The sequence below is a fragment of the Malaya genurostris genome, chromosome 1, assembly GCF_030247185.1.
Source record: "Malaya genurostris strain Urasoe2022 chromosome 1, Malgen_1.1, whole genome shotgun sequence".
Classification (NCBI taxonomy): domain Eukaryota; kingdom Metazoa; phylum Arthropoda; class Insecta; order Diptera; family Culicidae; genus Malaya; species Malaya genurostris.
The window spans coordinates 101,583,337-101,601,879 of record NC_080570.1 but is presented as its reverse complement, the minus strand read 5'-3'; the positions used below and the strand labels follow the sequence as shown (position 1 = coordinate 101,601,879).

The following is an 18,543-nucleotide window of genomic DNA, read 5'->3' as shown; positions in this document are numbered from 1 at the left end:
GACCGGAACGAAAGTGTAGTCATAGTCGGGATGAAGACATTATTTCGGATTGACTTTTGGCGTAACAGTGCCGGAAATAGATTGCATTACAAGGACTATGGAAGGTTGGTCGAGTGTTCGGACGAACGAATAGTCGACGAGTGTCTTGAGTAGCATTGTCACAATTCTAGCGGATGATTCCACGATACTCCTAAGCAGAGAGCCAGCAGAGATTGTTTTATGGCCTGTGGAAAACTGTTTTTATACACAGATGTGCCGTTTTGTTTTTTTTTGCTGGTCCTCAATTTCTCACATGAATAAGATAATTTTTCTTGCTGGTTATTAGTTTTTCAGAAAATGAATTTTACGGAAATTCAAATGTAGCATTCTAGAAATCTCTACGATACTTGATTATCTTCGGTGTATATTAATTACTCTCCTAGAACGACAAGAATAAAAAGTCAATAAATTCCCTCACATCTCGCACAACGTCCCCCTGAGTTCCAAGATCATCAACGGAAGCAGTTTTGATTAAGTTCAAAGAAGATTGTTGAGATAATTAATTTGGAGCTGCTTTAGAAAGCAATATCCACAAACTGGCACGCCTGCAAGGTATGTTGGTCGCAGAACACACCTTTCGATGGACAATTGATTGATGAAAAGCAGCGCAGGAATTTTATTAGCATCACCGCCGTTCGTTCTCGGTTACAGAGCGAAGGTTGCGAAGTGTTTGAGTGGATATCATTGAAATGCAAATTTTACTGCTTTTCGCTGGGGTGGCGAATCGACTTTGCAGTACCCAAAGCCGGCGGGTACGGTCGGCAGGCGTTCCAATAAAAGATAATGTGAATTTGAGAGGGTTTTAGTTCTCTGTCGAGTCGGCGAGGTGGCTATTTTTGCTGCCGAAGTGATTAAATCGATTAGGAATGAAGTCGCGACCAGTTTCTACCAATGGGGAATGGCTTTTGAACGACCATCAATTCGAGACCTTTTTAGAGAAAATTGGTTCTCAAAGGACATTAAATATATTTAGTACTCGTTTCAATTGTAAGAATTTAATAGATGGATCGAGGTACGTTTGTTAAACAGAAGCGACATTGCTCAGGACGATTCCTACAAAATCCTTTCGAATAAAACTCATTTCGCCTGAAGAAGTTCAATCAGGCTCAAAAATCGAGGTGAAGTTTGTTCTTAATCGTATTAAGTTACTAAGAAGTTGTGACGTTGAATATACAGCTGAATGAAGTTACTCAAACACAAAAGCCAGTGATCGCAAAACAACTAAAATGTCAGTTGTTTTTCTGAATTTAATTGTTGTTTTAACTAAATTGTCGTTTTTGATTTATCGTGCTGGCAGGTTAAGCAATGACATCCAGCAAAGACACGCACAACAAAAGATGAATGAAACGTTACAGTTGAGCAATGACTACACCCTAAGCGGAAAGCATATTCACGGAACCGCAAAACAACCTAATTTTAAGTACATTCAATTTTAAGTAAGGTGGCTCTAGGTAGTTTCCGTAAGGCACGTGCAAAAAAATACTTAAAGATGAGGTATATTCAATCCACAGTTGAGTCGTATTGACTCAATTTCGGATTGATATGGTTTACTTAATTTTAGATTATTGAACGAAACTCTCTCTGTTTTGTGGTTTTGCTCTTTGTATTTTGACAACAATGGAAGAAGCGAATGAAAGAAAAGATTCAAAAGAACTCAACATTAAATAAAAGAAGTCGAATAATAGATAGTTTTTATTTTCCGTGAAACGTTTCATTGAGGTGTCACTCGTACAAATGAACAATGACACATTTCCAGCAAAGTTACCTGTATCCGTGAAAGCAACAAATGTATCAGTTGTTTCAACCAATTATTCAATTAAAATAAACTTAAGGCGCCTGTTGCAATAAATAATAATTTTACTGTTAGTCTCGTCGGGAGCAGCTAATTTAGGATAAAAAAACTAAAGTCTCATATGATGTAGAAATGAAACAATAGATTATAGTTCCCTATAGATGGAATTAACCAGCATAATGTTCACAGGGCTTTAAGAATTGTTTACTTCACTTGCAGGATGGCTCACTGGAAGAACATTTCTAATTCCGTTTTCAAACATGTAGCTGACAAACCTAATGCTAGAAGAGCACTTTCAAAAATATAATAAAATTAATTTTAAGCGTTAAGTGTAGTTAATTACATTGACATGAACTGTCCGAAAATACCTTACGCGCAGATGAAATTTAAACATTCCTACTGTAGGAATATCTATTCAATACACGGGAAACTTCTTTTACAATTAAATCTTATGTTCTTCTGCATACTTTCGCTTACATGAAACGACCACTACGTAACTGACATAAATGACGTTCAATTACCATTGAAAATTTTCAACATGAAACATTTCTGGTGAAATGAAGAAGAGCTTTGTTTTGCGTTTTGCTGTCTTCGTTCTCAGCCGAGCCGAGCATTCGTAAAAAAAGTTTTGTGTAATGAATGTGAAAACCCCCAATCACATGGCCATTTTCGGAACGGATGTGATAAGTGGGTGCAAGAAAATGATGTTTGGGGTCGGTTCAAAATTCAAGATGGCGACTTCCGGTTTATCGATATTCCTTAAAAACCTTTACAATGTGGGTGTTTTCGAACCGGAATTGATGAATAGATGACGGAAAACGATGTTTAAAGTGGTTTGGAAATTCAAGATGGCGACTTCCGGTTTATCGATACTCCTTAAAAGCCCGTACAATGTGGGTATTTTCGGAACGAGATTGATGAGTAGATGACGGAAAACGATGTTTGAAGTGGTTAGTTGCGGTTTTAAATTTCGACATTCTAAAAATTAATATTGAGTCGAAAAGGTTCCTTTATCAGGAAGAAGAGATTGACATACTGAAGAGGTGTACATTGTTTCATTCGATTCGAAGAAAGTCGATCCTGCCAGTTTATCTGCTATTTATTTCTGGAATTGCTCATAAATGTTAGAAATTCAGTGTCACGTGACTGTCTAACTGACTCTTACCACTTGAGCCAAATAATATCCCTTTTTCTCAATGGATTACAAACTGTTAAATCATATTCCGACGGGCCAGTTGACATGAGATTTTGACAAGTTTAAATAAAAACAATTGTGTATTGATGAGAGTAACAGTACTTTTTTCGACTTTATCACGTACACTAAAACAACTGAAATTATAAGTGTAACACTGAAAATAAAAAAAATGAAGAACACGGTCATTGATTTGAAACCAAATTTTGATGTTTGTGATTGCTTTCAAATATTAGATTGAGACTTTCCAGTTGTTCAATAAAATATTGAAAGCATACAATATAACTATAACAATATAAGATTATTATAGCTGTTATTATGGTCATTTCGAAGATATAGTACAATATTCAAACAATAATGATTAGCAGGAAACAACTTTGTCAGAAGCATAACATCTTTTTGAACGATATATGTTATAATCATATCCTAATGATCGTCAAAGAATACCGATACAACGGAACTCACCATTTTGATTTTTGAAGCGCTTTCAAAGATAATTTCTCGGTATATATTCATCAAACCCGTTTAGAAAATACCCTTATTGTGAATGTTGTGTGCAATATCAAAGAACAGGAAGTCGCCATTTTGGATTTCCGAACCACTTCAAACATCGTTTTCCGTCATCTACTCATCAATCCCGTTCCGAAAATACCCATATTGTAGTGATTCCCATGGAGCCGGAAATCATTTTCATTGGATGCAAAAACCTCTTTTTACGAAGTTGGTTCGTAAAAAAAGTTTACGTTATTTGGGATTTGGTTCGTAAAAAGAGTTACGTAAAAAGGGTAACGTAAAAAAAGTGTTCGTAATCGGAGGTTTGGGTGTACAGCAATTTCGTTTACCTGAATGGTTATGACAAAATTTAACAAAATGTTAGTTCAATCAATAACGGCACGTTTCCCTAGTTATTTGGAGATTTGTGCCTTATGATCGATTAACGACCTTATCGATTTTTTAACTTGTGTATTTTTTTTTGTCGTGAATACGACTTACTTTACTACAGGCCGCCTTTTCAAAATTAGATTGTCAAAAAATAATGCACAATTCGTGGAAAATGACATCAACCCACTGAACTGCCCGGATCTTCGGCCAATTGAAAGGTATTGGGCAATTGTCAGGCGGCACTTTCGGAAGGAAGGTACAGTGTCCCAAAACATGCAGGAGTTAAAAAAACTGGACAGCTGCCACCAGGAAAGTCACAAAAGTAACTTTGCAGAATTTAATGAAGAATGTCAAGTCCAAAGTGCGAGCGATTCACAGAAACTTGGATTTTCTTCAATATAATCAGTGAAATGCAACAAAATGTAATTTTTCTACAATAAAATATATCGAAAACTGAAGTCAAAATATGTTTTTTTCGCTTTTTTATTCAATAATCAATGTTGCTAACTTCTTTTCGATACAATTCTTAATATTCCAGAACGAAATCAAGCTATTTCACATTTAGTGCTGCAAAAGTCTACTTCAACTTAATATAAAAAAATGTAACTCTAAAACAAAAAGCATTATCTTGTGCATACCGTCTTAAGGTTACAGGGCTTTGGAACAGTAACCCTATAGACTATGCTACTAGCCACACTCGCTTGTGGTCTCAAATGGTTACCTGGGAAGAGTATTTACTCGCTCCTAGTGACCTAACTCTCACATGCAGTTCTCCTTTCAAAACATTCCATGTGAGCTATCCTCTTCGTGAGAAATGGTTGTCTGGTTATTTGCAACGACAACTTGATGAACACATAGTTTGTTATACGGACGGTTATCTGTTGAATGGTCGTGCTGGTACTGGTGTCTACTGTCGTGAAATGAGGCTATAGCAGTTTCATTCACTTGGTAAATACTGTACTGTGTTCGAAGCAGAAATCTACGCGATTCTGTATGGAATACAATCGGCAATGATGAGTTGGCTAGAGCTGGTGCAACGAATGATTTCGTTGGTCCGGAACCAGCTTTACCACTTTCAACTAGTTGGATAAAGCACAAGATTCGTTCTTAGGCTGCATCCAAACATGCCAACAAAAGGATATTCTCTCGTTTCTCACCACATGTGATAAGGAGCTATAGTCAGAAGGGTTCATTGTTCTTCTTGTAGTGAATAAATCCTTACTGTATTCACCTTAAATAGGGTTTAGCAGATTGTTTGGCATCCTTTATGGGGTACCGAATTTACTTCTGCTCGTACATACTGCGGATCGTTCTGCATTCTTCCGGGAGTGCAGAATGGTGTCGCTTTTGTAAGATCTCTAAATCCTCTCGGGGGTTGGAGGTTTTATGAACTGTGCATCGTTCATCAGAAAGGACGCACATAGTAACAAACAATTTTCCCCATCCTAGTCCAAACCTTACCATTTCCCTTCAATCCTTCCCTCTTATATATCGGGAAAATGATGCTAAAAACAAATTGATGGTAAGGCACAAATCTCCAAATATAAAGGGGAACGTGCCATTTGAGCCAATTTGTTCTGATTGCTGATTCCTTTCGTCGTCCAAAACAAAACTTTTTTCGGAAAAAATTGTAATCAACCAGCGGCATTGGGAATTCAGCGTTGAAGTCTGTGCGTCAGTATATCCCGGGGCTCGTGTCTTCTTTCGGTACTTTATTCCGAGTCTTTTCAATGTTTTGCAGATGTACTGGTGAGAACAGTTGAACTTTTTTGCGGCATCCCATTGACTCAGTGAATCCTTGTTATTGAAGGCACGAGAAAGAGAACGAAGTCCTTTGGCGTCCATAATTTTGGCTGGTTTTCCACTACCTTCCTTACGAGCAGTTGTTGGGCATCTTAAGATATTCTAAACTGTCGAAGCCACAACATTTTTGCTTTTAAAATGTTGTACCGTATACTATTTGCCAAGATTTCTGTGCAGTTCGTAGAACTGTACAATGCGCTCTTGAAATACTTCTTGTTTCGACGGCATTTTGAGCAAAACTGAGCAAGCATGAACAAAACAGAAAATACTAGCAGAAAGAGGAGAAAGAGAGCTAACACCTAGACACTCTTAGTTCTTTCTAAGCTCGTTTGTTGTTGAGCATACAGGCCTCGAAAAAATTCCAAAATTTTAGTTGCCACCCGTTATAAAATTGCTGTATAGTACATATGTAGGACCCATTTTTTAATATTGCAGCCTAGTATGGAATCCATATAATATTATTCATGAAGAATGATAACTTTTTCTACAAATGTCGGATTGTTCAGCGGTTTTCGAAGTTTTTTCCTCCTCGATAAATTTTCTACGAAAATAACACATTCACTAATTTTTAGACTTAATAAGTTAATCTCCAGCCTATGTTTTTTCGCAAAAAGGTAATTTCTCCATATTAAATCTCATACAAAATTTAAACCTCGGGCGCGAAAATATAGTTTCTCCGATCGAACTAAAATTTTGCATGGTGCTTATGGGCTCCAAAAGGAACACGAAAAGTTTGATGGAGCCGAAATCAATATTTTGTCCCACCCTACTGGATACACTTCTCAACAGAACGGAGTAGCAGAATGGAAAAAAACTGAACTGTGCAATAACATACACATGGATGCTGTTCTACATTCAGACGATTTTGGGCACAAGCAATAAATACATCAAATTATTTGCAAAACAGATTACCTTCTATAGCTATTACGACGGTGCCGTTGGAGATCTGGTGATTGGTTGTGAAGTTCTTGTTTGGACACCAGCTCAAAAAACGTAAAAAGTTTAATATTAAAGTGGTAAAAATGACCTTTGCTGGCTACTCATCGAAGAACAAAGCGTACACGTTTCTCGACACGAAGACTGGAAATATCGTTATCAGTCGGGATGTACGATTCTTGTGACTTAAAAATGTCAAACCACGCGATGAAGGAACTGGAGATATGGAAAACGCAGCGGTAATTGTCTCAGAAATAACTGTTTAGTTGAAATAACAGGTACCAATCAGGGCAAAATTAACAATCGTCAAACAAAGGTTGTAGAAGTTACATATATGGGACAATTAGGCATAGAATTAGCAATGTAGGCATGATTTTGTTAGGTAGTTCAATCTAATTAATCAAATTGAAAACCAATTTTCTATACATCAAATATCGGTGCTGAGAACATCAAAACCGTCTTTGTTTTAAATTTAAAAGGGTTCTAGGGCACCCTGTCAATTCTTGTAAAGGTTAACTGCGTAGGAATCCTAACTCAACGCATAAAGTGTCACTCAAAGTGAAACAACACACGGTGGATTGTATGGTCCCACGTATTAACACACATCTTCCACATTCCGGCAAATCATCTAATGAGAATAGTTTCCGGACGGTACACCATGCCGCTGAAAACTTCACCCTCCGAGCATAAATTATCCTCCGACGAACGAGCCCCAGTACCGTTCCGGGCGAGAAGTTCATCTCGCGCGTGCAAAACAAACGAACCGTAACTTCCAGACGGGCTCACCTCGCCGCCCGGAGCGACAAACCCAACGGCCCGGTATCAAACAGCGCGAGAGACAATGTCAAACAGCTGATCGTGTTCTCACAATTAATTTTCATAATGGATTGTTTTGGGAATTGGTGGGTGCCTGTCGGAGAATGCTAATGTTGCCCACCTCCTCGAGCGGTTGGTTGGCAGGTTGGTGGATGACGACGATGATGATCGGTGGTGGTTGGTCTAAGATAATGTTTGAAGATTTTTTCTCCGTGGTTGGAAGAGATTTTCCTCGTAACGGTAGCATTTGATGGGCGAATTGTTCACCTACTGTGGACAATTAAGAGTTTCAGCAAAAGGACTAATGACGGGATTCGGTTTGAATGAGAAAAATATCCTACCACGGAGATGATGAAGTGCTGTAACTGGATTACTGAACAGAAAAATACAATTTATACAATTCAAGTATACTAATAAGCCGTTAGTAGAGTCTTACCTGAAATTCCATCGTAGGTCCACCATTCCTCCCAACTCACAGCATGAATTCCTGAAAGAAAAGAAAATACTGTATCAACTAACAACCATCCCATTTCTTGTTGCAATTTCAATTAAACATAACCGAGTTTTTAAATCAGTACAGATTATTCATTCTATGTGTAAAGTTTTATTAGGCTTCTGACAACGATTATGTACAGTTCTGCTCGACTTTTGACTGTTTTGCCTTTCTCATATAGAAAGGTTATGCAATCACTGTGAAAACCAACGCAAAATGTATATATGTGTGTGTGTTTGTGAACCGATTTTCACAAACTTAGATTCAAATGAAAGGTCTGGTGGTCCCATAAATTTCCTGAATATTATTTGGATCCGACTTCCTGTTCGGGAGTTATGGGGTAAAATGAGCAAAAAAAATAAAATTTGTGTTCTAACTTTTCTCATTAGGTTCAAATGCAAGGTCCTGTGGTCCCATGCGTAATTCCTGAATTTCACGCGGATCCACATAAAATGGGGGAAAACCTTAAAAAATGTCTAAATCAACCTCAAATCTTTTCCAATTGATAGTTTTTATCAGTAGACGGTCAAACAAACCGATTTCAGTTATTCTTTTAAGAATCGAAGAAAATTATTTTGAAGAATACCACAGTATTATATATGATAGTATGATTGATATGAGAAAGGCATCATTACACCACTAGGTGGATTAAAACAGGTTTTTTTTTTGTATTCTCCGTAAATTGCATGCATGAGCAATACGAGTTTTGCACGTGTATAAGCATCAGCAGATGTGCGCTACAAATACTCACTCGAGAAAGGGACGTATTTTATGACTGAAGAGTTGTCGGTTCAAACGAGTCTAGGTTTTTCGAAATCGAAAAACATATCCGAGAAATTTTAACGCATTAAACTACTGGGATTTGTCGGTTACATAAAATGTGAGACTACATCTACCATTCGGAAATGATCGGCAGATGTAATTAAAACTTGATAAATAAACACATTGTAGCTTTCAAATCAGCCTAAGTTTATTGAAACTCGTTAAGTAATATTCGAGAAAATTATGCCGATGAAAAAAATGTGGTTAACCGGTTACTTCACTTATACCATTATATCTCCTGATCCGGAAGTGACAGCCATCCAATCTTTGAACTTGATAAATAACTCAGCAGGATTTCTCATACAAGCCTAAGCACGACGCTTCCTGTTTAGTAAACTTCGAGAAATTTGGAGAAGAAAAAGTGAAGTTTCTCGTTTACGTCAATAATACCATTATGTCTCCAGAACCATAATCACAGATAAAAATATTTTGTGAATTTACATCCATTTTCATGCACATAAGGGGTGTATCGAAAATAAGCTATCCACATACATTTGTGTTGTACGCATGTATTTGTGATGGTTTTTTATGCTCAGATCACAGCATGTTGTGCATTTGGCTGTCAGCTTTCGTTTGTTTACTTGTTTGTGCGGTTGAAATGCTGCGTTTTCAAAATGTCGCGTATTAAAAAGGAAGTGAAAATTAAGGTTCTGAACACATAGCTAAGTGATAAACGTACTACTATGCGAAAATTGGTGAAGCGATTTGGAATTCATCATGTCAGTGTTAAAACTTTCATTAATAAATTTGGGGAACACTATTCTTTGGATGAGCTACCAGGAAGAGACAGAAAACTCGGTGCTTCCAACCCGAAACTGGACCAGAAAATGGTATCTCTAATCATGAAGAACAAATCTATGTCAATACGTGATTTGGCCAAAAAAGCAGGAACGAGTGTCGGAATGATGCAGCGTATAAGAGGCGAAATCACCTAAAGACCTACAAGAAGCAAAAAATCTCGAAACAAAGTGTAGAACAGAAGAAGCGAGCAGCAACAAGGGCCCGGAAATTGTATTCGCGTCTTTTGCAGTGTCCGGATACATGCGTTTTGATGGACGATGAGACTTATGTAAAGGAGGACTCAAAAACCCTTCCAGGTCCACAATACTTTACTGTCGTCGTTGGGGAGGATGTGAGCGATGCGGATAGGTCGATTCAAGTGGAGAAATTCGGTCGAAAGATACTGATATGGCAAGCAATATGTTCCTGTGGTTTCAAGTCAACCATTTTTTACACTATCGGAGCTATAAATGCAGAAATCTATCGATCTGAGTGTATCCAGAAGAGATTGCTGCCTCCACTATTTTGGCTGGATTTAGCATCGGCTCACTATGCCAAAACCACCATCAATTGAATTGCGGAAAAGGTATAGGTAATTTCGTTGAGAACAATATCAATCCATTAAATTGCCCTCAGCCTCGACCCATCGAGCGTTACTGGGTAATCGTGAAGAGGGTCTTCAAGAAGACTGGTAAGGCAGCTGGGAACATGCAGGAGTTTAACAAAATTTGGGCTCAAGCGTCCAAAAAATGCGATGCAACACTTTCTCGGAACTTGACGAAGAGCGTTCGATCAAAAGTTCGAAAATTCATCCGGTTTTCATTATGCTCAAATTTAACCTCGTACAATAAAGGATCAATTTTTAGTTTGAATAAAATATCGCTTTTTATCATAATTTAAAAGAAAAATTTGTGGATAGCTTATTTTCGATACACTCCTTCTTTGGAGCAGACAATCGAATGGAAAGCTACTTTACATGTCTTCTTATTCCAATATACTTTGAAAGCAAAATTTAGCATAGTTTGAAAAATACAGTCTTATTAATTGAGATCAAATTTAATTTTGCATCGATTATGGTAGGCAACCATGATTTCAACTCATTTGTAAGGACATTGCCTAAAAAATCCCATTTTGCCACCTAAATCACTATAATTTTTTCATATTTCGCCTTCATTCGCCTTGCTCCATATTAAGAATTAATTTACATTTCTTAAACATTAAACTAGTATTCATAAAACAGCTAAAAATACTTACAATGTGTTCACTACTCTGCTCCTAATTTCATCACAATGGATTTTTATTCATCCTATCGTTGGTTCTATATTCGTCCTGTTAATTAGCAATGGCGATAGCAATCCAATTACAGTTTTACAGTTTTACAGTTTTACAGTTTTACAGTTTTACAGTTTTACAGTTTTACAGTTTTACAGTTTTACAGTTTTACAGTTTTACAGTTTTACAGTTTTACAGTTTTACTGTTTTACAGTTTTACAGTTTTACAGTTTTACAGTTTTACAGTTTTACAGTTTTACAGTTTTACAGTTTTACAGTTTTACAGTTTTACAGTTTTACAGTTTTACAGTTTTACAGTTTTACAGTTTTACAGTTTTACAGTTTTACAGTTTTACAGTTTTACAGTTTTACAGTTTTACAGTTTTACAGTTTTACAGTTTTACAGTTTTACAGTTTTACAGTTTTACAGTTTTACAGTTTTACAGTTTTACAGTTTTACAGTTTTACAGTTTTACAGTTTTACAGTTTTACAGTTTTACAGTTTTACAGTTTTACAGTTTTACAGTTTTACAGTTTTACAGTTTTACAGTTTTACAGTTTTACAGTTTTACAGTTTTACAGTTTTACAGTTTTACAGTTTTACAGTTTTACAGTTTTACAGTTTTACAGTTTTACAGTTTTACAGTTTTACAGTTTTACAGTTTTACAGTTTTACAGTTTTACAGTTTTACAGTTTTACAGTTTTACAGTTTTACAGTTTTACCGTTTTACAGTTTTAGAGTTTTAAAGTTTACTGCATTTCTGTATTCACGAAAGCAGCTCCGCAATAAAATCAAGACACAATGTAATCGCCTAAACGCTCCCATTCAATCCAACGCTGCTCAGCTTAAAGCTATTAAGTTTTACGATATGAAACGGACAATATAATTGAAAAATCGACTCTCCATCCCTCAGTCCGACGAAGATCGTTGTTTTTCTATTATTTCACAAACGGTCTGCTGTGTTTGGTCATATATGTGCGAGAGTAATTGAATATAAAAGCTTATGCCAGTTTTCGAGAAGTGCTTTCCCCGAGAGCCTGGCTGTTCAATGGCCAAACTACAGACCCGTGTGTAAGTGCAGGCTGAGTCGAATACACCATCCGACCAGATAGGAATGTGGCCTCTACTATTTTCCTTTCTACCACCAAAGAAAGGATTAAAGTGCTTCTTTGCTCTGTGTTTCGACCAAAGCTCGAATATATCCTGGCAAATTTCAACCGATTATGTGCTATTATCGTTTCCCATCAGAGGGAAAAACTTGCCTTAGTTTTGTTATAACATTCGTTCCTGGGATGGTTGAACTCGAGGAAGCGCTTACCTATGTCAAACTCTGGCGGGTTCGTGTGCGAAAGAGGAATAATGTGGGATTCTGTACTAAAGGTTGAAGAAATTAGAAATTAATCCTGCGGCTTCTGTTGTGATTGAATTATCAAATATTCATCACAGCCGCAGAAAATTAGCACCCTAATTCTGTTTGAGGTGTTCAAGTTCATTGAGTAGAGCACTCATCCTGACTTGAACGAGCAATTGCTTTCCTGAGACAATCTCGTTGTTGAAAGAGGATATCTGAATGTTGATTTGTTCATATCTGGGAAGCTATCTCGATTCAAATATAGCGCATGAATTCATCAGTACAGCTTATCTGTTAAATATCGCATAATGAAAAATTTCAGCATTTTGTATGTTGTTGTTTTTCTACCGTATGAAATAATGTTCTAGAAACTAAATTCAAATTACGAGCTTAAAGAACAAACAGTGAACAAACGAGAAAAAATTTAATCAATTTGCCATTCCCAAATCATGACGAGAGTTACATTCTTTATAATATCTCAGAAATTATTATGTTAAGTCTTTTTTGCAATAGCAATTTGTTTTTGATACATCAACCAAAGAAAGACGTATCTTACAAAAATAAACAGAGCGAAAAAATGCTTCAAAATCCAATCGTCTTCAAAATCGGATCGTCGCAGGACCCTTGCAATGATTCTGTACACTACGAATCGACTGTTTAAACAGAACTATAACTCGTTGTTGAAGAATCAGTCGTACGTTACAACTATTCTTGAGCTTAGAAAACATTTCAAATTAATGGAGGGGCTTCTCCACAACGTGTAACGGATTCGTTTCGGTATAATAATGACAATTTTGCCTGTTTACCGCGCCATCCAGGTAGAAGTTGACGAAATTTTAATCGGTCACCAAAAATCGTCCAGAGTACACCAAATATTTTATTTTGGTTCAGATTGTCGTATGCTGGTGATTCCTTGAAATCGGACATACATGAACACAGAACTGTGTTAGCAAGCTTAAATGAGATGTACACAGAATTGTTCACGAAATTACCTTGAAACACAAATACCTGCTTCGTATTGCATGAAATTCTTCAGCACATATTCGGTAGGTCACTCAACCTAGTGCTTAAAATATGATAAAAATATAATTTCCTGTACAATATAGTACAACCAACCTTGATAACAAACGGTATATAGAAATACTGAATAGAAATTAGGAACACCATTTTACTTGCTACGGTTTCGACAAGTTTTTGCCTTTCTCACATAGAAGGTTATGCAATCACTGTGAAAACCTCAGGTCCGCTCAGCCGATTTTCTTCTTCTTCGATTCAAATAAAGGCCTTATAATCCCATAGGTTTCTATTGTATTTTTTCTTGATCCAACTTCCGGGTCTGGAGCTATGGAGCAAGATGAACTATGAAAGTGCTTGATTTTCTAAGAGATCGCTCATTAAATTTTAACAAGTTTAAGTTCAAACTACAGGTCGTACAACCCCATATAACTCTACCGAATTTCATCCGAATACGACTTCCGGTTCCGGAATTACTGGCTGATAAGTATAAAAATTTCATTTCCAGGAGCTTGTTTTTATACATGACACGGACAAATCAAGCCAAATACATTCAAATAGTTGTATACAGAGTCCGCCATGTAACGTTTTTTTTAACATGCAATAAAACACAAACATGCAATAAAACACAATGATGCCGCCAGACCAAAATCCGCACCAAACCGTCACTCTCTGAGGATGCATCGGCTTCTCCATGATAACGTGCGGGTTTTCCGTCCCCCAATTTGCGACAATTTTGCTTATTAACATACCCGCCGAGATGAAAATGTGCCTCATCCAAGAAGATGATGTTTTGGCAAAAATCGGCGTCTTCTTCAAGCACTAAAACGTCTTCTTCAGGCACTAAAACTGCACTATGTTCACGCGTTCCTTAAGCGTATACACAACCATTTTCGTTCAGCGGAAGGATAAAACTAAGTTTTTTTCAAATCAGAAGTGACATTAAGGTTACCAATGTTGAAATAACCGCTAGTTCAAAAAAAAAGTTAGATGGCGGACTAGTTCTGCAAATAGGTAGGTATGGTTAGTTGATGACCAAATACGTTGATTTTGGGTATGCCGAATTATCGTTTCTGATTACGGAAGTACCGCGAAAATGTTCGTGTTCTCCAAAACGGAAATCACTCCAATTTCTCCGAAACGGCCAAACCGATCTTCGCAAACTCAGATTCAAATGAAAATTATTATGTTTTCATATTTTTATGTAGAATTTTATTGAGATCTGGCTTACGTTTCCGGAAATACAGTGTAGTGTTTATAAAATTGCTACTTGTCATATGGAGAGATACTGCAAAAAAACGTCAAAATTCTTCTAAATTGTGTTCAAAACTGTTTCAATATATAGGATATGCTATCCGAACAGATGGTAATAACAGAATTATAACAGCTGGAGTAATTTATTTCAGAAATATATTGTAACAAATTTAGAAATACTTTTGGTTGGTAAGCTGTTAAAATAACAAAAAAGACTCTTGCGGGAACCAAACCGTAACAGATTTTGTAACGTTTGTATCACAATTATTATCGAATTTGATATAATTACAGAAGTCCGAAAGCAGAGATTTATAACAATAGTTGTAAAAAATTAGATAGCAAATTTAACACAGAAAAATATATCCCAGTTAACTTTTAGCATCGTTTCAATCCAAAATTGTTGAATGATTTCTTCTTTTAGTTTTTTGAAATTCTGATCATCATATTTCGATATAAAGTTATGGAAGAACTCATTTTTTCAATTATTGAACTTTATCATGAGTCTTGCAAATGAAAATAAAACATCATAACTGATTTTGTTATTATATTGTTGTCATAAATTTTACCTTTCAACCGTTTTCGTTTCATTTTTGGTTAAATATCTCAGAGTAACATTGTTATGCATATAAACTGTTGATATACTTGTGTTATGATTTTGTTATGTGCATCTGATCGAGTACTTACTGGTTAAACAAACCGATTTCATATATAACAGTTCCGGAAGTACCATAAATAACAGTGTGGTTGAGAACTCAAAAACGTAACTTTCTTCATTTCCTCAGAAACAGCTGAAACGATTTCCACAAGCTTAGACTCAAATAAAAGGGTCAACGTCCATGAAATAGAGTACATTTGACTTTCGTTCGGATCTGACTTCCGGTTCTGGAACAAATATGTGAGTTGTTTAAAATTTTAAACCGTTATTTACAGCGAAAATGCAAAACAAAACAAAGAATTCTTATTAACTTTTGTCCAAACTGTTAAAAATTGAAAAGATTATATTAGGGTTATTATTAATGAAAACATGAGTCACATGAAAAAGGCATTATAATAGCACCACTAGGTGGATTTAAACAGATTTTTTTTTTCAGTACGCTCTTTTCAACATTTTTCTCGAAGAAACATTGCTTCGTATCACCATTATTATATGTTAGAGTTTTATAGTAATATATGAACATAGCGGTAATAGAACATGGCCAGAAACCGTTTTCTAGTATGTGCCGTCTATTTAATCGATGTTCTTACTTGTTCGATTTTCACTTATCTCGCAACACCGTGAAAATATTGTTTCTGAATTATTTCTCTACTTCTTAAGTATTAAGGTTAGTAATAGTGGTAGTTTTAATTATCAGTAATAAGTGTATGACATGGTATCTGCTGGATTATTGTGATCCTTCCCATCCCGTCTTTCCACAATCTCCATTGGAAACTAACTAGATTCGCTCGTCGAAACTAACTCGGCCGTCGCTTCTACTTTTTCTTTGTCATCCACCATCCGTTTTTCGATCACTAACCAGATCTTCATGCCGATTCTAACCCCGTCGTTTTCTCTGTCTTCCACCATCTTTTTGGTCACTAATTAGATCTACATGCTGATTCTAACACCGTCGTTAGCCCACTCTCGTTTACCACCCCACCCCCTCACCAACCCTTATATAACATTTACCTATTCACTTTTTCTTCTCTCTCACTTTTTAAGCGCTATTACTGCCCTGCAACGCTTAGTGTCATCAACTAGTTATAGATAGGGTTATAGATTTAGTTTTAATTGTTAGTGTTAAGCCCAAATGTATCAGTAGGATCATTGTAATCTGTTGATACAAATGATGAGGAGGTTTTATATCTGCTGGAGAGAGATTGCCAAATTTCATCTCCATCGAGCTTTTCCCTGCTCCAAAATAAATAAATACATAAATAAATCAATAAATAAATGGCTGAACTCTCACAACCACGTTCATAATAACTGACTTTGTTGTTTTGTGTTCATCACCGCAAGCTAACTTATATGGACGGTCATCGATTTTTTTCGGTAATCGGTGCATGTAATCGGTTCTTTCGACTACTAATGCGTTCGGTCATCCTCAGCGCCTATCTAAAAACATATATTTGTCAAGTAGGCTAAATCTAAACACTTAACTTACATGCTAACGATGTCTACACTACACAGGTTTGGTTACAGACCTAATGCTCTGAATATTGTAAAGCGAATTCTGATTAATAGTTGACAAAATCAAAACCTCTATACAGTCAAAACAGATGGAATAGAAAGAACGCCATATGCAAAACAGTTGAAAATGTGAAATGTTGTAGTGTAGACGTCATTAGCATGTAAGTTAAGTGTTTAGATTTAGCCTACTTGACAAATATATGTTTTTAGATAACCGCTGAGGATGAACGAACAACTTAGTAGGTCGAAACGTCCGGTTAAATGCGCCGATTGGGTTTTTCACCAAAAAAAATCGATGACCATCCATATCAATAACTGACTTATGTGAACTACTAAATTTGAATTCATCTATGTTTAGGATATTCATCATAATTCTATCTCCATGGAAGTATTTCATGTGAATTTGTCTTCATAACATATTTAGATATACATATACTGGTAGCAGAAATACAAATCACCCTAACTATTGCCAAAAGTTGTCCAGATCCTGATGAACAGAACTAATACGTAGTTGAAAGATAAACAGTCTAACCACCATTCACATCTCCGTTATTTTCCGCTCTGACACTCGGATGAATATATGAACAAGTGCACGGAAAACATTGCGATCTCAACACAGTTTTAATTGTTAGCTATATTTCATAGTTTGATTAGTAATAATTTAATACAACCAAATGATAGTGGTTTTTGTCTATTCTATCATTTTCAACACTAACATTCAAGTCGAATTCATTATACAGACTAGTTTTTTATGTAAGCATCCCACCCGAGCCATGACTGATTACAAGTAGTTAACCGAATGGGAGCAGTCAATTTCACCTACACTCTTAGAAAAAACGAAATTTATGCTTACGTAAATTCAAGCATGCCGTAATTTATTCGGTGATGACACAATATTACATCTATTATCATGTAAAAATAAATTTTGCGCCTGGATGTAAGCTTCAGCTAAATGAGCTGTGAGGTTAATGATATGACTTATACTTATGACATGCTTTGAATTGTGAAAGTAAGTGAATCGCGACGATTTTTCATAGGTGACATTCAACAAAATAAACAACTTACGCTCGTAATGACAAAAACAATGAACAATAGAGTGTGTTAACAAGAAGACGATTCCGAAATGAGTGAATCAAACGTTCAAAAAGTGCCTTCGGAAAACTTTTAAAAAACTATATAATACACTCGTTTTTTTTTAAAAACGATTTTTATTCATACCTTGTTAAGAAATGGAATAATCTTTAAGATTCTGCGAAACGATGTATGGGAGAGTCGGCAGTCTTGGACAATATTTCACTTTTTTATAACTGTAAATGTAAGACATTTTTAAATTCCGTTCCTGGAATTTTAATATACCTCCTTAATTTCATTGTGCTTTTTTTTGTAAACGGATTCCTATAAAATTTGTACATTAAAATTGAACTTGACAATTTGTTGACATGGCGGGTGCCTTGGGTAACAACTATTATTAACCATTCTAATTCAATTCATAATTGTTTCAGTTTATGAAACTTTACTTACTACTGAATATTTTTACTAGAAGTAATATAGAGAATTATAATGCAAGTGAAAATGAAAAAAAAAATATTGTAAGCTTGATGTTTCACAAAAGTTCATTGACTGGCTTTGCTCTTACTTAAGTGGTAGAGTCTTACGAGTCAAGCTTGATTCCTGTATGTCATCATCGTTCTCGAACATATCAGGTGTACCTCAAGGCAGCAACATGGGACCATTTCTGTTCTCGCTGTTTTTAAATGACGCTGTTTTGCTGCCGATAGTGGCTGCAAATTAGTTTACGCCGACGATTTGAAACTTTACCTTGAGGTACGCTCTATTGTCGACTGCGTGCGTCTTCAAAAGCTTCTGGATGAATTCGTTACCTGGTGTCGAAGGAACTGGCTTATCGTCAGCATAGCAAAATGTCAGGT

The 18,543-nt window shown here is 36.1% G+C and overlaps 1 protein-coding gene across 3 annotated transcripts in view; it reads right to left on the bottom strand.

The window, feature by feature from the left end:
* The window catches only part of LOC131425264 (carbonic anhydrase-related protein 10), a 236,478-nt gene that overhangs the window by 27,272 nt on the left and 190,663 nt on the right, over positions 1-18,543 (bottom strand). For all 3 annotated transcript variants that reach the window (XM_058587009.1, XM_058587011.1, XM_058587010.1), the window contains exon 3: positions 7,897-7,947. In XM_058587009.1, the coding sequence (XP_058442992.1) occupies positions 7,897-7,947 (51 nt within the window). The remainder of the gene's footprint in view (positions 1-7,896; positions 7,948-18,543) is intronic.